The sequence below is a fragment of the Esox lucius genome, chromosome 11, assembly GCF_011004845.1.
Source record: "Esox lucius isolate fEsoLuc1 chromosome 11, fEsoLuc1.pri, whole genome shotgun sequence".
Classification (NCBI taxonomy): Eukaryota; Metazoa; Chordata; class Actinopteri; order Esociformes; family Esocidae; genus Esox; species Esox lucius.
In genome coordinates this window covers 51,368,412-51,389,547 of record NC_047579.1, presented here as the reverse complement: position 1 = coordinate 51,389,547, position 21,136 = coordinate 51,368,412, and the positions used below count along the sequence as shown (strand labels likewise).

The following is a 21,136-nucleotide window of genomic DNA, read 5'->3' as shown; positions in this document are numbered from 1 at the left end:
GACTATATCGTTTTTTTTCCTGTTTGTATCTATCCAATGAAGGAAGGAGTCTGTACACACCCACTCCCCTAGCCCCCTCTCATTCTCTGCAGAACAGCAATGTGCTTTCAGCCAATAGGATGCATCTGTTAGCTTACGCTCAGCCTATCAGAGCAGCGTCTGCTGACACACCCACATCAAAGACTGCTGAGGGGAGGAGGGGGTGGGGGGGTGAGAGAGAGAGAGAGAGAGAGAGGGGTGAAGGAGTGGGTTGAGGTGTGGGTGTATATTGTATTTATGTGTTCAATAGAAAAACGGATGAGGGAAGAAAACAGGGAGAGGGATGTGTGTGTGTGTGTGTGTGTCTCTGCTCCCAGGGGACATTGTGCTGAAGTTGGTGTGAACACCCACACACTCCCACACTGTGGATAGTGTGTACGAGCGGTCGGGCTGGAGACCCTGAGAAGAAACCGCTCCTCCATTTTAAACAGGAACCTGCTTCGTTACTGAGACACAAAATGGACTCCAGCTGCAACCCAGTTTCTCCTTCTGGAGGGGGATTCCTTGGTTCCCCTGGTATCTGGTCTGCTGCTGGGCTCTAGCATCCAGGCCAGGACACGGTTCAGCACTGCAGCAGTCCTAAACATGCAGTCTTATTGTTTGGTTTTATTGATCTGTTAAAACGGAGATATGACACTCTGGACAAAGGGATAGTTTCACCTCTTTATTGATCAACTATAAAATATCGACTTACTAAAAGAATAGCTGAGAAACACTGATGTCATCACTTTAGTAAAAAATGAAAAAGAGAAACAACCTTTTTCTCCTCCTTCCTCAGGACTTATGTATCTGTCTGCTCTGTTCAACTAGACTTTATTTTGCTATATTTATTTATACAAGATTAAAGACCACATGTACAAAGTATATTCTTATTTTTCTCTCTCCCCCTTAGCTCAAGGACATTTACAAAACATAGATGTTATTCATTTTCAAAATAATCTTTTTTTCTGTAACAGGCCTTTAACGGATCACTGAAGAACACAGCAGACAGGGAACCAGCCTCTGTCCACCCCTATCATTCACCTCTATCATTCACCTCTATCATTCACCTCTTTCTCTCTCTCCCTCCATCTCTGTTTTATCTCTTTCATTCACATCTAACTCTCCCTCTCTCTATCTCTGTTTTATCTCTTTCGTATGCCTCTGTCTCTCAGGTCGTCAGCTGTATTGCACGTGGGGACGGCGCTCGAGAAGGGGAATGGGGGGAAACGAAGCGGTCAGGTATTTACAGACGGAGAGAAAGATAACAAAAGATAAACAAAACATCAACAATATCAACAAAAATAAAATATATCACAACAAACGAAAGGCTGATTGATGCACAGGGATTGTGTGTGTGCAACGCACGGAAGAAAGGCTGATCCCCTGATGGGGGTCAATTAGTGACGGGGAAGGCAATTACACCCTGGCAGGGACAATAGGTGTGTGTGTGTGTGTGTTCACTGCAGAGCAACAATGAACACACATCATCTGAACACTGACAACGCCAGGATGTGCTGTGATTTCAGGCTCAGGGGAAAAAGGCGTGTCCAGACAGGTTCAGGCACCAATCAGAGAACAGCTGGGAAGATTTGGCCAATGCTCTGTAAGGCGTGGGATACACGAGCTCTGTAACCTTTAGACGACAATCAGGTCACCTGAACCAAAACAAAAGTTATAACCTCCACTTAAGCTCTTGTGGACATCTTAGAACATCAATGGGATTGTAGATCAGTTGTGATAAGACTGGATATGAGATGAAGAGCAGCACTGGTTGCATTTCCTTGAACAAAACCTTATTTTTCAGATGTTAGAAATTCATTTTCAAACAGAGAGGGCGGAGCTCTTCATTCTCTAGACACACAACTTATCGAGCATCTGACCGATGACACAGGACTATATTTCAAAACTAACCAAGATCACCGAATAACTGACCACACCATCAGGTACTGAAACCACATTAAAACAACCAAGTAGACCACGTGGCTGACAGGGTTTGAGGCCTAAATGAACGGAACAGGAATGCCCGCTTAGCCCAAGCCACTACATTCATGTCTCAGACCAACTGGTTAATTTAGTGTCCTTGAGAAGGTGGTGAGGAGAGACATACTGTCAGAACCGAGCCCCACACCCCTCCCTCCTACTGTAATACCACAGAGTAAAATAACTTTCTGTAACAAGACGGTAACATTAAGATAATGTTATGCAAGCATAATATTTCTGTCTTCTTTTTTTTTTTTTAAAGGTTCGGCTCTTTAAACTATCATCAAAACTACTCTTGACATAGGACTACGGTGCAGGAAAACAAAAGGGCTGTTTGTCTTTATACCCATTCGGGTGTGTGTTTGTGTGTGTGTGTTAAAAACTGTCTTGTTGGTTGGGTCAACGTCAGAGTTGGTTGGGTCAACGTCAGAGTTGGTTGGGTCAACGTCAGAGTTGGTTGGGTCAACGTCAGAGTTGGTTGGGTCAACGTCAGAGTTGGTTGGGTCAATGTCGGGGCGTCTTCAGCGTGTCTTCAGCAGATCACGGGGACTCCGTCCGTGCTGAATATCATGCCTGTGGTGGGTTCGTATGTCCCCGCCAGGTAGTACAGGTCCTGACCGTCGGCGTAGCGCCGGGTGTGGGTCATGGTCTCGTACTCGGACACACTGACCACCAGGCACTTGTGACTGACCGTCTGGACGTCGTTCTCGTCGCTGTGCGACGACTGGTACAACGCACGCTTAAGGACAAACACACACACGTTAGGAATAATAAACACATTCAGGAACAAACAAAGTGTGTGTGTGTGTGTGTTTGTGTGTCACTCACCTCCATGAAGTCTGTCCTCTGGTTGGAGGAGAGCAGAGCGGTAGGAAGTGATTGGCCGGACCTCTGATCCCAGTTCTGGAGAAAAGTGCGGGGTGTTTAAAAACAATACATAAAAGACCTCTTCAACTTCCAGTGACCACATCCCTGACCTCTGTCCCTACCTTCTTGTCATGTAGTTTCTTCCCAGGGTTGGTCTCCTCTGGGTGGTAGAACCAGTTGACCCGGACCACCATGTTCGATCCCCAGCTCTCCCACATGCTCTGGATCTTCCCGATGAACGGCAGGTTGGGCCGGCCAGCCGACAGGAACACGGCACAGTCTCCAATACGGATCATCTCCTTGCCCCGAACAATAGCCTTGTAGAACAGCTTCTTAGCTTTGCCCTTCATGCCGCGCCTCTGATGAAGGGACAGACAACAGACACACCACACAACAACAGACACGCCACACAACAGGCAACAGACACACCACAGAACAGACACCAGACAATATACACACCACAGACAACAGATACACCACACAACAGACACACCACACAACAGACAACAGACACACCACACAACAGACACACCAGACAACAGACGCCATAGACAACGGATACACCACACAACAGACACACCACACAACAGACACACCACAAAACAGACAACAGAAACACCACAACAGATGCCACAGACACAGATGTCAGACATCAAACAACACATCACAGACAAAGACAGGCACAAGAAACATTGTATTTCTACCAAAGAAAATATTTAACCTCAGTAACCTAAACTTCATTGTAACCCTAACCCTTAATGCAAAAACATAACCCTAATTGCAACCCTTTCAATTCCTTTAAGCTGACAAGTCTGGCCAGGCTTCTTGTCAAAGTGAGGAGCAGCTAATTCCTCAGTTGATTTTCCCGTTTTCACTACGGCAGAAAGGCACTACACTACACCGCCTGCCAGTCAAATAGGTACAGGTGGATGTGTGTGTTTGTACAGTAAAAAGTAAAAAACAACAGAATCATAACACCTCAAGTTTCTGTCATAGACAACCTGAATGCATCTCCTTCTGGTATGATGAAGGATCCATTATGTACCTGTGTTGGTTGGCCAAACCACTTCCACAGCTGCCTGGCGGGCAGGAAGGCTGATATTTTCGGTCTGTTCTCTACGCTGGGGAGTCTTTGTCTTTTAGCCAGCTCCTTGGTGGTGGGTAGATGCACCCCCTCCCTACGCCTCGGCCTGCCCACTGACCCCCCACCTCCCTGGGGCTTCTGACGGGCTGGACGCCCCCGGGGTCTGACTGGTTTGGAGGAGGGGGAGGGAGACGAGGGAGGAGACGGGGAATGGGGGGAAACAGACGGGTCCTCTTCTTCTACTTCCTCTTCCTCCTTTTTCAGCTCCTTCATTTCCTCCTCCGTTTCATCCTCATGGTCCTCCTCTGGGGGAGGCGCAGGAGGGGAGGCAGGGGGAGGTGCAGGGGATGGAGGGGTGGTTTCCTCGTCGGAACTGCAGGAGGTCTCCTCGTCAGTAGAAGAGGAAGATGAAGAGGAAGAGGAGGAGGAAGAGGAGGTGGTGGTGGATGAGGAGGAGGAGGAAGAGGAGGAGGCCGGGCATGAAGAGTGAGAACAGATGGAGCTACACTTCTTCTTTGTTTTCTTTCCTTCTTCGTCCTCCTCCTCTGAACCAGAAGTGCTGCTGGGACACTCCTTTCTCTTCTTTCTCTCCTCCCCTCTTTTCCCTTTGTCTTCTGTGTTCTCCCTTCTCTGTCCACTCCCTCCCTCCCCCCGGCCTCTGTCTCTGCCCAGCAACTCAGTTCTGGAGTCAGGTTCTCTCCCTGCCGGGCCGACCTCCCTCTCTGTTCTGGAGTCAGGTTCTCTCCCCGCCGGGCCGACCTCCCTCTCTGTTCTGTAGTCAGGTTCTCTCCCCGCCGGGCCGACCTCCCTCTCTGTTCTGGAGTCAGGTTCTCTCCCCGCCGGGCCGACCTCCCTCTCTGTTCTGGAGTCAGGTTCTCTCCCCGCCAGGCCGGCCTCCCTCTCTGTTCTGTAGGCAGGTGCTCTCCGTAATCCCCTCCCCTCCAGCATCATCAGAGCCTTGGTCTTCTTGGTCTTGGGCGAGGTCACTCCCTCGTGGTCCAACTTCACCAGGGGCTCCTCTGGACGGGCCTGACGGGTTTGCCGGCTGCCCTCCCCTGACACGGCCCTGGGTCTGGGGACCCCATGTACGGGGGCACTGGGTCTTGGTCTGGGCTCGGAGCTGGGATTTGGGTTAGAGACAGGTCTACAGGAGGTGTGATCTGAATTGGACCTGGCTTTGGAAGGACTTGGACTGGGTCGGGGTCTTGTGGAAGATTCTGCAATGGGTCGGGTGGAAGATGTGTTCTGGGTTTGTTTGGATCTGGATATGGGTGTAGTAGGGGTCCTTAGTTTGTTCTGGTTAGGGTCTGGGTTGGAGGTTCTCAGTTTCTTCTGGTTAGAGTCTGGGTTGGAGGTTCTGGGTTTCTTCTGGTTAGTGTCTGGGTTGGAGATTCTGGGTTTCTTCTGATTAGGGTCTGGGTTGGAGGATCTGGGTTTCTTCTGGTTAGGGTCAGGGTTTGCTGGTCTGGGTCTGGAAAGTTCTGTGGGCCCGGGTCTAGGTAACACAGCATTGGGTCGGGGTTTAGATTTGGTTGCTGCGGCGAGATTGGTTTTAGGGTTAGACAGGAGGGGTTTGGCTCTGCTAGTAGGCAAAGTGGGACTGGGTTTTGGTAGTGTAGGGCTGTGTTTAGAGCCAGAGCTAGTCTTAGTGTTAGGTCTGGGAGTGACATTGTAAGAAGCCAAGTTAGGATGACTGTACAGATCCACGGTTAGGATTTTTCCATAGGGGGCAGGGTGATAGAGAGCTGAGGATGGGGGTTTGGGTGAGGGCTGGGCTGGGCAGGATCTCCTGGGGTCCTGACTGGGTGAGGAGGTGGGGCCAGAGGACGTCTTGGAGGGTCGACCTGGTCCCGGCCTGGGTCTGGGAGCAGGCAGGGGTCTTTCCTGAGGGGGTCTCTGGGAGGAGGAGGTCCTGTCCTGGGCTGGTCTGGCTGGGGTCTGTGTTCTATCTGCAGCCAGGCTGGGGGTCGGGGGGTCTGTATTCACTGTGGGCTCTGGATGGAAGGACAGGCAGGAGTTACCAGAACGTACTAAAACCTTACTGAGTTAGCATGGCGTATGGATCTCCCAGGTTTAAACCTGATTGAGTAACAGAAAACAATTTATAGACGCCATGGAGCTGTTCCAACAGGGTCAGGACAATCATCAAGGTCTCCAATTGGCTCACCAGGTTTGGGTTTGTTTTTCTTGGCTGGTCTCCCTCTGCCCTTTGGGGTGGAGTCCTCTGCTTTGGGCCTGGTGTCATTGTTGTCCTTGCTGCACTTCCTGCCACGCCTCTTGTTACAGCTGGCCACTAGCAGCGCAGGGGAGGGCTCAGCACCTGGAGGAGGCGGGTTTTAACATCTCACTTGGCATTACAAACATCACAGTGTTTATGGTTTATCTGCCCACGTCATCATTCAGAACAACCATACCAGCAACGCACAGAATTATGTTGTCTTCAAAGAGGGATTTGTTTGGCGAGTGTGTGGCACATTTGAGTGAGAGAAAGATAATATTATCCAACAGGGTGTTGTAGTTGCGTGCTAGCTAGTGTGTAACATTGGAGCTTCTCTCAAGCTAGAACCAGAGCTAGTGGTATGTTAACCCCTGCTACTTCTAGTTAGTTAGCATACATTAGCTTTTTGTTTATACAACCATGGCTGATTGTGCAGCGACCAGCCATGTGGTCCAGGGTTTTGGCTGGTTAGTACACCCTAGCTCTGGTCCAGGGTTTTAGCTAGTTTGTACACACTCTGGACCAGAGCTAGCACGCTGGTTGGTGCACTACCATTCATTCTGTTTTATTACACACTGCATGTGATGTGCGTTTCCACAGTGACAAGGCCCCAGGTTCTTACACTGGATCTTGTAGTCGGGTGGGAGCAACCGGATGTGGGAAAGGGGGATGCGCCCTGTGTCTCCGTCATCAAACTCTACCGTTATGAGGTCATCGGTGACGTCGCAGTCTGAACTTCCTGTACAGAAAAAACAGTTCACCGTGGATTACACCGCGTTCCAACGGCGCTCCGTAGTGACACTTCCAAAACCCACACGTAAAGAAGGGGATGACACTGAGAGACCACGGCCAACATGGGAGCTGATAGCGCAGGCGTGTGGCCGTGGTGGGCTTTAACGGGCTCCTGTTTGTGTGTTACCATTGACTACCGTGCCAGGGTAGAGGCAGCGGTACTGTTGGCTCCAATATGCTGCGATGCGGCAGCCTTCAGGAAGATGACGCACTGATGGTGGCTTCACATCCACAATCTAACGACACAGAAAACACACACATTAATACTCTGTCCGCAAGAGCACACAGATGTTCAGAAAGGCAGCTAAGAATTCGGACAGACAGGACAGTATGCAGACAGACAGGACAGTATGCAGACAGACAGGACAGTATGCAGACAGACAGGACAGTATGCAGACAGACAGGACAGTATGCAGACAGACAGGACAGTATGCAGACAGACCGGAGAGTCCTCAGACAGAACAGTATTCAGATAAGACAGGTCAGTACTCAGAGAGGACAGTATTCAGATAGACAGGACAGTACGCGGACAGACAGGACAGTATTCAGAGAGACAGGACAGTATTCAGACAGGACAGTATGCAGACAGACAGGACAGTATGCAGACAGACAGGACAGTATGCAGACAGACAGGACAGTATGCAGACAGATCGGAGAGTCCTCAGACAGAACAGTATTCAGATAGACAGGTCAGTACTCAGAGAGGACCGTATTCAGATAGACAGGACAGTACGCGGACAGACAGGACAGTATTCAGAGAGACAGGACAGTACGCGGACAGACAGGACAGTATTCAGAGAGACAGGACAGTATTCAGACAGGACAGTATTCAGACAGACGGGTCAGTACTAAGAAAGGACAGTATTCAGATAGACAGGACAGTACGCGGACAGACAGGAGAGTATTCAGAGAGACAGAACAGTATTCAGACAGACGGGTCAGTACTCACAGCCTCTTGCAGAAGCTGTTCCAGACAGTAGATATGAGGTCTGTTCCCTCTCTCTCCTTCCACCACCACACTGTAACTACACAACAGAGGTCAGAAGTCAGGGGTCATCTATCCCTCTCTCCTCCCATCACCACACTGCAACTACACAACAGAGGTCAGAAGTCAGGGGTCATCTATCCCTCTCCCCTCCCATCACCACACTGCAACTACACAACAGAGGTCAGGGGTCATCTATTGCTGTTTCTCCAACCACCCCAACACTAACTATACAACAGAGGTCAGGGGTCATCTATTTCTGTTTCTCCAACCACCTCAACACTAACTACACAACAAAAGTCAGAGATCATCCATTTCCCTTTCTCCTTCCACCACTAATACCATACTATAACAACGCGTGCGTGCGTGCGGTGTACTCATCCGGTGTACTCATCCGGTGTACTCATCCGGTGTACTCACATGTCTGGAGAGTGTACAGTGTTGACATGCCCAGCGTACAGCAGCTGGTCATCCATGGGGATCAGAACCCTCAGACCATCCTGAAGAGAGTCTTTATCCAGCACACACTGGACTGGAGCTGGTCAATACACATACGCACCAATACATCCATCAATCGACCAGTCTTTATCAAACACACACTGGACTGGAGCTGGTCAACACACATACGCACCAATACATCCATCAATCGAACAGTCTTTATCCAGCACATACTGGACTGGATCTGGTCAATACACATACGCACCAATACATCCATCAATCGACCAGTCTTTATCAAACACACACTGGACTGGAGCTGGTCAACACACATACGCACCAATACATCCATCAATCGAACAGTCTTTACCCAAAACACACTGGACTGGAGCTGGTCAATACACATACGCACCAATACATCCATCAATCGAACAGTCTTTAACCAACACACACTGGACTGGAGCTGGATGTGTACCTGGTGAGGTGTTCCTCTCTGCTGTGCTGTTGTGTGATGAAGGAGGTTCATCATCCTCAGAGAAACTGCTGTCCTGACTGGGCTCAAAGTCCTCATCAGCCTCCATACTCTCCATTAACCTGCTCACTGCTCCCCGAGCCTGCACAGATGCACGCACGCACGCACGCACGTACACACGCACGCACACACATTTACTTAGCTAACTAAATGTGGACACCAAAGTTCATTATCCTTAAAAATAAATCCTACTTTTACCAATCCTACTTCACCCTAATCTCAACCTAAACTTAAAATCGATAAAATAACATTTATGCTTAATCTTAACAATGAGAATTAACCACAAAGCTAAATGATGATGATGTATGTATAGCTTGAAGCTGCTATCACACTGACCTCTCTTGGCTTAGCCTTTGGTTTTGATTGGCTCTTGAGTGCAGGACTGAGGGAGGCTGCTACAGGACTCTCTGTGATTGGACTAGACTGGGAGGGCGGAGTCAGGGGAGGGTCCTTCAGCCTCTTTTTCTGCAGAACACAGACACACAGGGTGGGTTTGACAATGCAGTTGACAGTTATGCAATGCTGCATCATAAAGAGCTACAATATTATTCAGCAAGGTTGGGGTCTACTGTATTTTAATTATCGTTAACTCAAAAGGTTTACAAAAAGCCACCAAATTCTTCGAAAATCCACACTCCCTTGAACTTTCACATCTCAGTCCTGAGATTCATTAAAATGATGCCCCCCCCCCCCCCCCCCCCCCAAAAAAAAATAAAAAAAATAAAATTCCACACTATTAGGTGTATTTTATATTGTGAAATAATGGTTAAAAAAAACTGAAAAATTGTAAATGGAGTCTCCACTTCGGTAGCAAGAGTCCCCAGGTTCAGTCATCAAAATACACATTATTATCAGTGGGGCTTGTAAAGCACCAGGCCCCAACTTCAACATTCATATTTTTGTTGTTTAGCATACGACACGTCCCTGAGCGCTTAAGCTAGAGACACCGTTCAAACGTTAAAATGTTCTGTGTTCTAGACCAGGCTGTTTCCACACAACTTTTAGTAAAATGTTTCAATACTTTAAAGGGAAACTAACAGTACCTCTATCACTTGAACCATTTAAGCTACAGAAACAAAAACACATTTGTTTTACATAGGCTATGCCAAATTAGTGTATCATAAAATCATATGCCAATTAACTTGATGTCTGATACTGACACAGCCTTTCACACACACACAAACACAGAGCAACACACACACAGCCACACACTCAGCTACACACTCAGCTACACACTCAGCTACACACACACACACACACACACACACAATCTAAATGGACAAACCTTCACCACATCTTTCCCCTCCCTGCGTGTAGTCTTAACTCTGGGGGCGGGCTTTGCGTTGATTGGCTGGTCTTTGCTGGAGTGAGAGATCTGATTTGCGGAGGCATCATGGAGGAAGATTCTTTCACTGCGTCTGCGCGTCCATCCCTCCTCCTCACTAGCCCCTCCCCCTAACCCCCTGGGTGGGTCAAATGTGAACCTCCGGGGCGACCTGGGAGAGGGGCGTGGCTTTCGCTTGACCGGTGAAGTCTCGTTGCTAGGCTGGTCGCCACGGCGTGTTACTGGGGGTAACAGGGGGAGCTCCGGGGTGGAGCGTTGACCGTGGAGCAGAGAGGGGAACCTCCTCAGACGCACATCAGAACCGGAGTCCCAATCGCACTCCACACCTGAGACACACACACACACAGTTAAGAAAACGTTAACCTCCTACTGACAGGTAAAGTGTATTCCAGTCAGACCTCATCTTACCCAGAATGCTTCGCCTTCTGTGGTGCTTGCTGTCGTGGAGACGGGTCACAGGTGCGGGGTTAACTGGGAGTGCGCTCGCCGCATACCTGGCCAGCAGACCCAGCCCACTCTCCTCTGGGTCACTCCCGTCTGAGCCGGACTCATCCTCCTGTTCATCTTCGTCATGGTCGGAGGACTCTGTGTGTCAGACGGAGAGGTGGTTATGGGCTCCGAAACAGGGCGGAAACACAGCCTACTCTAACATGATGCGTTACACAGGGCAGGAGCAGGGCCCAGGGGTTGTTACGGGGTTCTGTCAGAGCAGCAGGCTTGCGTAGAACCTCGGCCAAGCTTGCAGGCTTCGAGGAGTGGGGGGGGGGGGGGGGGGGGGGGCAAAGTGGACAGCTGGCAGAGGACCATTCAATGAGCCCACTGGGGGGTTGGGGGGGGGGGCAGCCTGAATGCTGAGTAAGCTATGGTGGAGTGTAGACGCACACAACTGCTGAGACCATCAGGCCTGCCCGGAGGAAAATCACTAACTCCATCCATAATTAATAAGACCTCAAAAATGAGGGGAAGGAGGTGGAGAGGAAGAGAAATGTAAGACCGCAACCGGTCTGTGCAGTTAACACACTGCTAGCTGACAGACAGACAGTTAAGACCGCAACCGGTCTGTGCAGTTAACACACTGCTAGCTGACAGACAGACAGTTACACAGACAGGTGTACAGAGCAGACCAGAACAGAGGGATGACCAAAACTGTGGGGGGGAAAAAGAAGACCAAAACAAAGCAGAACAGAGATGACCATAGCAGAGACAAACAGAGCAGAGCAAAGATACACAGAGCAGAGACAACACAGCAAAGATGACCACAGATGAACAGAGCAGACCCAACAAAAAATGCTATATATTTAAAGTGTATTATTTAGGAACCAGTGATGTTGTATTTCAGTATACTAAATCGTTTTCAAGTAAAAATGTATAAGTATACTTCAGTGTGTTAAAATAGACCCACTTCCTACTAAAGTATAGAATTCAATATTGGAAATAGCATGTTAGTACACTTAAAATATACCTCAATCTATTTAAAAATATATAATATGAGGAGTATATTTTCAGTTCACAATACTATTATCAATTATGAACTATAAATATACTAAAGTAGTAAATAAGTGGGTCCATTTTAACACACTGAAGTTCACTTATTTCTATATAAACAGTACTTACAATACTAAAGTACAACGTATGTGGCTCCAAAATAATACACTAAGTATATTGCGTTCTTAGTTTGGTGGACGTGAACAGAGCCGAGCGGCGCTTTGCATCATTTCAAATCCCCACTCCCTCCACAGACCCATCTGAGCCACTGAATAGGAGAAATCAACTGTCCCAATACCACGCTCTTCCCAATGGACCGTGGTCAAAGGTAGTAACCCGCATAGAGCTAGGGGCGCTATTTTGGCCAACAGGTTCTGCTACCTCCAACAACCATCCTGTGAGCTCAGATCTGGGAGAAGTGAATGAGGGAAGAGGGGCGTAAAGTAGGGATGGAGCATCTTACAGGTTAGACTCAGACAAGGGGTTAGCAGTTACCATGGCGGCAGACAGAATGAGTTGTGATTGGTTGAGGGCATTTTATTATATTTTTATATGTGTACCCTAAGTGGACTTTTGTTTTGAGTTAATTTATTATATATAGCTAAATTGTTTAGGAACCAAAACATAAACATCACCAGATCATGGGTTAATTTTAACCGACCAATAAATAATAATGAGTGACCATTCAGGATTCAAGCTGCTTTGGAGATATACTGCTTTAAAATACCATCTGGTAAGAGATACATTAAATATCTATCTAGGCGTAGTCAGGTCTGTCAGGCGTCAGAAAATGTTTTATGGCCCGGGGGCCCGCATTCAGCCTTTAAAAAGCTCACCATTACGAGGCAAACATATCCTTCTAACCTCGTTTTCGGATTTGTCACTGCTTCCTGACTGGCATTTATATTAGCCATTTGAACGCTGGACCAGAATCAATTAGACATTTGGTTTCGGGCATTTCAAAGAATATAAAAAAAGTACATATTTTTTAAGTGTTCATACCAACCCAAAGGCCGGACGGGAACCTATCACTGGCCCGTACATGAGCCTATTGTAATCGCAACATTGACACGGATAATGTTCACTTTGATTCAGTTCTTATTTTCAAGCTATCAGCATGTGCAATGCCGAAAGCTTCCGTCGATTTACCACGCCTGACATTTTGGAAGTATAGCAACTTCGGTTGTGGGGCGGTTTTTAGCAAAAAATGTATAACTTGTTTAGTTTTGAAGTGTGTATATCCAATCAGCAGTGCGCCCTCCTTCCATTATCAACGCCTGTGGTGGACAACGTCGAAGCACCCTTTCCAGAAGTCAGAAGGACTTCGAATCAGCTGCAGTCAGGTAACAGCCAGGTGACTGTAAGGCTAAAAACCTCCCCAGGCCCCTGGTTTAAGCTGTGGGGCAAAATTTTTATTATTGACAAAAAGGGTGGGAGAGCTACAGACGCCATTTAAGGCCCAAGGAAAGAAGGATGTAAGGACGTTCAAAGAAGTTCATCTGTCAGGCCAGAAACTGAAAAAACAACCAGGCAAACAACAATATGGCTAATATTTAACAGCCGATCTCGTCAGCCCGCTAGCATTTTGAGATTATTGGTTAGCATTAGCACAGTCGCTGAAACGGAGATGAAAGACATCCAATGTGCACACTGTCCGCTTGCTAGAGCTACAAAGAGGCACGCTCTTACTCTGCGTACACAATGTCTGATCCATAGAGTTACAAAGAGGCACGCTCTTACTCTGCGTACACACGGTCTGATCCATAGAGTTACAAAGAGGCACGCTCTCATTTCCAACGGAAGACAGCGAATCACGACGACAGAGGGCAGAGCTACTGTCAGATACAAAATCCAGGGAGCGGGCAGTGACTAGTTTGGCGACTACCAGGGCAGATGTTCTCTGCATCTGCCCCATTATTTATGATGTTTCTGTGGCTTCAGTGATATAATTCTAAAAATGGATGCATGGAAGGTTTCAGAGATTGTTGGGGTCAAGGGTGAGCAATACATGCATAACGTAAAACAAAGTAAATTGCCATTTGAACATTGACTTGCCATCGTTTTTAGTTGTGGAATCACGCAAATACTAAATACTTAATATCTGCAGAGACTGATGTTTCCCCTATACTGGTTGTCGCTAGCATATTTTAGGAAGCTACGTCCCGCCCGAGCAGGCAGTGTGCAGGCTATGGAAGACTCAACGACAACTCGCCAGAGATTGAGCAGGCCATGTGCACGTAACTTTACATAGCAGGCGACGTGGCCTTGGGCAGGATTTGGGGAGCGCATGGAGTAGCCTAGCATTAACATAGCCATGTTGCCTAGCTTTAGTGTAGCCTAGTTGTAGCATAAACAAGCTATAACATAGACTAGCTATAGCTAGGGGAAGCGAAGCGAGGCCAGGTGGCTGAAAAGTGCTAAACCCGATAGGATTCAGTCTGGCAGCAGCGGAACAAGCAGCAGGCTTAGAGACATGTAAAGCATCATGGGTAGGAGAGGGGTCAGGGGTGAAAGGTGAGCAGCCGGCAGCAAGCAACAGCAAGTGCCAGAGTTATCTGGAGGTTAGTAGACAGGAAGAGTAGCCCTATTCTCCAAATATCCCAAAGGGCCAATCACAGATCTGGATAGGTCAGTGTGTGCCTGTTATTATGTTATCAGTCTATGAGTACCGTAGAAAATTCCCACATGGATTTCATCCATGGCAGACCATATAACCAGGGCTCTGACATTATCGGTGTTCTACAAATGTGAGCATGTGCATGTGATAGCTTACTGTGTGTGTGTGTGTGTGTGTGTTAGATGCAGTTTCCAAGTACAGATCTAGAACAAAAGCCACTGGCTTAGTGAACCTTTAAACCTCTGAGGGCACAAAATTGGATGAAGCCTAGGTGTGCCGGCAGGTTTCGTAGGGATATTTGTCCAACAGAGCAATAAGGATGTGTGCAGACAGACAGACGGAGACAAACAGACAGACAGATGAAGCCAGAGACAAGGACCACAGCGTGCTGCTTTCTGTACAAATCAAATCAACACCTTTAATAAAGCTTCAGGACCAAAACCAAAATACAAATTTAAGAAAAACTTTACAACAAATCCACACATGATCAATGTACAAACTCTACAGTAAACTACATCTTTGCAAGCCAGGCACAACCATGACAACTGTATCCATGACAACCGTAACAAGATCAAGTTTAACCCAGGAGGCAACAGTGGGAATAAAAAACAGCAGGACGGGTAATCTAAAATGGCCGTCTGTAACTCTGTGGTCAGTAACCAGAAGTGGTTAGTAACCAGGAGGTGAATCAAGAGTAAGAGAGTTGACACAATCCCCTACAGAAAAACAATCTAAACGTTTTGGAACATTGTATCCACCTGCACAGATCACAGTGGATCTCAGTAACCTGGGGGAATGTCCAGTAATCTGGTGGAGTGGTCAGTGACCAGGGGAGTGGCCAGTGACCAGGGGAGTGGTCAGTGACCAGGGGAGTGGTCAGTGACCAGGGGAGTGGTCAGTGACCAGGGGAGTGGTCAGTGATTAGGGGAGGGGTCAGTGACCAGGAAGCATGGCCAGTAACCAGGTAGTTTGGCCAGTAATCAGGGGCTGTGATCAATAACCTTGGTCGAAGGAGTCGTCTGAGGAGCTAAGCCCCGCCTCCTGCAGCAGGAGGGATAAGTGCTTCTGTTTCCTCTCCCGAGCCGCCTGATTTGACGAGGACGGGGACAGCCTCTTCCTTGGTGGGACTGTGTGGAGTCTTGGCCCTGAAAGAGGGGGCCAGCCCCCAGGGGTAATGTCCTCCTCAGAATCAGAGTCTGGTGCAGAGAACACAGCGTCAAGACACACACTGGTAACACACACACACACACCACGCTAAAACACAACGCTTACACACACACACCTTTTGTAGAAACACACTAAAACAATTCTTGAACAAATAACTCCCTAACAAACACCAGTGTAAGATGCTAACACTCACATAGCATGGTGAGACGCTAACACACTCACATAGCATGGTGAGACGCTAACACACTCACATAGCATGGTGAGACGCTAACACACTCACATAGCATGGTGAGACGCTAACACACTCACATAGCATGGTGAGACGCTAACACACTCACATAGCATGGTGAGACGCTAACACACTCACATAGCATGGTGAGACGCTAACACACTCACATAGCATGGTGAGACGCTAACACACTCACATAGCATGGTGAGACGCTAACACACTCACATAGCATGGTGAGACGCTAACACACTCACATAGCATGGTGAGACGCTAACACACTCACATAGCATGGTGAGACGCTTACACAATAACAGAGCATGGAGAGATGCTTACACAAGTAGAGGATAGTGAGATGCTAACAATAATAATACAGAGCACGATAAGAGCCAACAGTCAACTTACTGTAGTGGTAGCTGGTGCGTTGAGAAGGGGAGGAGCGCGGAGGAGAGAACGTCTTCTTTTGACCTTCAACCTTTACGTCGCCAGACATCATCTGTTTCCCCCCTTGAACAGACCACTTCCTCCTCCCATCATCCTTCCCCCCGCTGACCTTCGTCCTCCTGCTGGGGTCAGAGGTCGTGTGGCGGGAAGTACCTAGTGTGCCCAGTTGGGACAGGGAAAGGGCCCGGTCCAAATCACTGGCCAGCTGGTCCTGCTCACACGCACGATTACCATGGTTACTGCCACGCGCCTTGACCTGCTGGAGAGAACAACTACCGTTACCATGGTTACCCCACACACACGCACACACAACATGTCGGTTTGGGTTAGAAATATTGTGCAACAAAAAAATCCCTAAATGCTAACTTCAACCCTAACCCTTAACTTAACCTCAATAACCTAAGCTTTACGCATAAACTTATCCTAACTGTAACCACTAAACCAAATCCTTGGGGCCAGTTTCGCAGACACAGATTAGGCCTTGTCCAGATAAAAAAAGTAAAGCACAATGGCATAAACCATAACTCTAATTCTAAGCCTGAACACATAATTTTTCTATCTTTTCTTTTACAGGGAAATCAAGCTAAGGCAGAATCCTCTTTCAGTGATGCGTCCTGAATTACAGTAATAATCAAAACAAAGAGGCACCTCAATGTTTACAAGACTGAATTTAAACAATAACACTTGTCTCATCCTTCTCTTGTCTTTCTTACTGAACAAATCCTGGAGAAAGAACGCTTTGTGACAACTGCTGGGAACAATATGGAATATCTCAGGCACTCCGAAAATGTTTGTAGAAATAAATAATTGAAGCATTACCTTAAAACATTAACTGCAGATGTTTTCTGGTCATTCATGTTTGCATTTATGCCAGTAGTACAGTAAAAATATTTTACTGCACTTTTAAGCACCAAGTCAGATATTTAGCTTGTAGCTTTATTTAAGTGAAGACAGGCCAAAATATCTGCACAATTTCTATGTTTTACTATTGCAGTGAGACACCTCTGTTCCTCACTAAGATAGTAGATCAGAAACACACAGAGTTGTGCACACACCTCCAGACAGTGACTAGTGGATGGATCCTGGTCATTCCATCTGTTATTCTTCCTCCTCCTCTTCATTTGCCCTTCTACCTCTTCCTCCTGCCTGGAACAGCGGAACCTCTTCCACCCACCATCCCCCTGCTCTGAGTCCTCTGAGTACTGGACTGCCCTGCCCAACCTGCCACACACACACACACACACACACACACACACAAACAACACACAGTGTGTTCAAACCAAGAAAGAGTTGTTTTAAAAAAAAGTTAAATGGGTTGTTGGGGGAGTGGCTTTTCGAGGGGAGTGGTCAACATCCAGTCCGCCCTCCATCGCCCCACATCATTTGATTGACAGTTCTGGTGGCCATAGAAACTTCCAACCCATTTCCAGACATTACTGTCTCAATGTGTTCCAAACGTGGACACTTACAAATAAACGCGGTAGCCGATTAGCTTTCAATGCACCATGTTACCAGGTTTAAAAAAAAATAATTTAACTAGCCGACATCATCATCATTGTAGGATGATTAAAATGCTTAATACAATGTATTTGAAATGCACATCGAGAACCTATTCAGATTGCGGTTTTACTCACTTTCCCTGCCTGGACTCCAGTTTCCCGGGGGGAGTGGCTACATGTGTCCTCTTCCTAGGTCGTCCTCGCCCACGTCTGATTAGACTCCGCCTTTCCTCCTCTTGTTGCTGGCGCTCTCTGGCGGACAGGGAAGCCAGAGTTGTGTGCGCGTTATGAACTGGCGGTCAGTGTAGTGTGTATTGTACTATGTAGTAGTGTAGTGTATGTATTTTAATGTGTGGTAGTAGTGTGTAGTAGTGCACAGTTAGGTCCGGAAATATTTGCACACTGACACAGTTTACATTATTTTGACGCTGTACGTCACCACAGTGGATTTGACATTAAACAACCGAGATGCATTGCAGTGCAAGTGCAGACTTTCAGCTTTAATCCAAGCGGTTGAACAAAAACAATTGCAACCATTTTCATACACGATTCTCTTATTTGAGGGGCTCAAATGTAATTGGACAAATTAACCAGTATAATTTGTAAATCACAATAATAAATAAAATGTTCATTATTAATACTTGGTCGAGAATCCTTTGCAGGCAATGACTGCTTGTAGCCTGGAACACTTGAACATCACCAAATGTTGGGTGTCCACATTTGTGATGCTTTGCGAGGCCTTTACTGCAGCTGTCTTCAGCTGTTGTTTGTTCGTGACTCGGCCATTGCAGATTATTCCACTTCTTTGCCTTAAAAACTCCTGGGTTGCTTTTGCAGTATGTTTTGGGTCATTGTCGATCTGTGAAGTGAAGCTCAGTCCAATCAACTTTGCTGAATTTGGCTGAATCTGAGCAGACAGTATATCCCTATACACTTCAGAATTCATCCAGCTGCTTCTGTCTTCTGTCACATCATCAATAAACACTAGTGACCCAGTGCCATTGGAAGCCATGCATGCCCATGCCATCACACTGCCTCCACCGTGTTTTACAGTTGATGTGGTATGTTTCGGATCATGAGCAATTCCAAGCCATCTCCATAGTTTTTTCATCCCATCATTCTGGTACAGGTTGATTTTAGTTTCATCTTTCCAAAGAATGCTGTTCCAGAATCTGGAGTTAATTTTTTTGGGATGTTTTTTGGCAAATTCTAATCTGGCCTTTCTATTTTCGAGACTTATGAATGGTTTGCACCTTGTAGTGAACCCTCTGTATTTGATATTGTGAAGACTTCTCTTAATGGTAAACTTGGACAATGATATGCCTACCTCCTGGAGATATTTCTTCACTTGGATGTTGTGAAAGGGTTTTTCCTTTACCATGGAAAGGATCCTATGATCATCCACCACTGTTGTCTTCCGTGGATGTTCAGACATTTTTGTGTTGCAGAGCTCACCAGTGCATTCTTTTTTCTCTCAGAATGTACCAGACTGTTGATTTGGCCACTCCTAATGTTCTCTCTGATGGATGTATTTTTTTTGCAGTCTAAGGATGGCCTGTTTCACCTGCACTGAGAGCACCTTTGACCGCATGTTGTGGGTTCACAGCAACAGCTTCCAAATGTGAATGCCACACCTCAAATCAACTCCAGAACTTTTACCTGCTTAACTGACGAAGAAATAATGAAGGAATAGCCCACACCTGTCCATGAAACAGCTTCTGAGTTAAATGTCCAAATGTTTTGGTCCCTTGAAAAAGAGGGGGCTACATATTAAAGAGCTGTAATTCCTAAACTCTTCCTCCAGTTTGGATGTGAAAAACCTCAAATTAAAGCTGAGAGGCTGCACTTTAAGCCCATATTAATTAATTAACTGTTAACTGTGTGTTAATAACAGTGTAGTAGTGTGTAGTAGTGTATACAGGTGTGGGTTACTAACAGTGTAGTAGTGTATACAGGTGTGTGTTACTAACAGTGTAGTAGTGTGTAGTAGTGTATACAGGTGTGTGTTACTAACAGTGTAGTAGTGTGTAGTAGAGTATACAGGTGTGTGTTACTAACAGTGTAGTAGTGTGTAGTAGAGTATACAGGTGTGTGTTACTAACAGTGTAGTAGTGTGTAGTAGTGTATACAGGTGTGTGTTACTAACAGTGTAGTAGTGTGTAGTAGTGTATACAGGTGTGTGTTACTAACTGTCTATCCGTGCGTCTCTGCAGTTTGACTAGCTGCCTCTGATTCTCCTTGTATCGCCTCTGAAGCTCCGCCAACCTCACCCGATAATCCACCTCCCCCACGTCTCCCACCTCCACACACACCTTGTTCGGCAACTTGGGAGGTCAAACACACACACAGATCAGTGGTTGGGGGGGGGGGGGGGGGGGGGGTTGTGTGCTGCGTTTGTGTACAGGTTATGCATCATCTAGACCACTATGTCATTTAGGTATTATAAAAATTAACACTTTCGGACTTTCTGACAGGATTTGCTCCATGTACTCTGTTTCCACAATGGTACCTGGGTGTCCTTCCTGTGCCTCCAGCTGTAGGTCTTGCTGGGGTCCAGTTGTCTGGGGAGGGAGACGTGAGACTGTTCCTCTATCGCCTCCAGTAACACCCGTCTACTAGCAGCTAACAGACTGTCAAGACCACACAACACCTCATCTACACACACACACACACACACACACACACACACACACAGAGAGATTAGACTCAGTGTAAAAACCTGCTGAATGAAGCACATTGAACTGCCCTCCCGACTCCCTCACCGTTAATCTGCTGGATCCTGTCCATCTCCAGAGAAGCCATGTTGCTGAGGAGAGTCATCCCGTCCAGACCCCCAGGGCTGGCCGCATCCCTCCCCAGGGATGAGCCCTCTGTCTGGGGAGGGATGACCGGGGCGGGGGGTGCGGCCTGGGGCATCTGGCTGGCTGCCAGCAGAGCCATCATACCGGCCATGGGGTCCTCTGGGACAATGGTTAGGGGGGGAGGAGTGGGAGGGCTGGGGGAGCCATGGGCAGGAGAGGGGGTGTGTGCGCGACAAAGTTTGACAGTGTCAGAGACGGATTTGTTGGCCGAAGAGGCCGAGCAAGTTTCGGCTAGCGATGGGAAGAGGACCGGTCCTGACCTCGCTGTGACCTCTGGTTTAGGCTCCGCCTCAGGGGCGGATGGCGAATGCTGATAGGCCGTCGCTCGGCAGGCATAAGTTGACACCTCCATCTCGACACCTTTCTCATCTCTGTCCGGGGTGTGTGTGGGCGGTATCGGAGAGTAAGGAGGGCAGTCTAAAGAAACCCCCGTGCCGGTGTGTGTGTGTGTCTGCGACAGGCCGGTGTGTGTGTGTGTCTGGGACAGGCCGGTGTGTGTGTGTGTCTGCGACAGGCCGGTGTGTGTGTGTGTCTGCGACAGGCCGGTGTGTGTGTGTGTCTGCGACAGGCCGGTGTGT

The 21,136-nt window shown here is 47.6% G+C and overlaps 1 protein-coding gene across 2 annotated transcripts; it reads right to left on the bottom strand.

Annotated features, from left to right (window-relative positions):
* Positions 1-690: 690 nt before the first annotated feature.
* Positions 691-21,064, bottom strand: LOC105031070 (trinucleotide repeat-containing gene 18 protein). Of its 2 annotated transcripts, none has more exons than XM_013136024.4 (20): positions 20,460-21,064; positions 20,207-20,352; positions 19,888-20,021; positions 17,833-17,949; positions 17,254-17,419; positions 16,160-16,457; positions 15,363-15,557; positions 10,668-10,844; positions 10,200-10,585; positions 9,251-9,379; positions 8,858-8,996; positions 8,368-8,485; positions 7,912-7,987; positions 7,090-7,198; positions 6,793-6,909; positions 6,120-6,272; positions 3,914-5,946; positions 2,991-3,227; positions 2,830-2,904; positions 691-2,740 (listed from the first exon to the last, which is right to left on the bottom strand). In XM_013136024.4, exons 1-20 carry the CDS (start codon positions 20,908-20,910, stop codon positions 2,534-2,536), a joined length of 5,463 nt encoding a protein of 1,820 aa, XP_012991478.3. In that variant the 5' UTR covers positions 20,911-21,064; the 3' UTR covers positions 691-2,533. The 2 variants fall into 2 exon arrangements, with proteins under 2 accessions (XP_012991478.3, XP_012991479.3); XM_013136025.4 differs by having other exon boundaries at positions 2,534-2,740; positions 16,160-16,454.
* Positions 21,065-21,136: the final 72 nt, after the last annotated feature.

What these genes read in the sequence shown, in the direction of transcription:
- LOC105031070 (XM_013136024.4), bottom strand. Translation starts at nt 20,910, where the DNA reads ATGGAGGTGTCAACTTATGCCTGCCGAGCGACGGCCTATCAGCATTCG. An exon ending in CAGGATCCAGCAGATTAACG is followed by an intron (nt 20,353 to 20,459) that starts GTGAGGGAGTCG and finishes GTGTGTGTGTAG; the next exon opens with ATGAGGTGTTGTGTGGTCTT. An exon ending in CAGAAGGCGAAGCATTCTGG is followed by an intron (nt 10,586 to 10,667) that starts GTAAGATGAGGT and finishes TGTGTGTCTCAG; the next exon opens with GTGTGGAGTGCGATTGGGAC.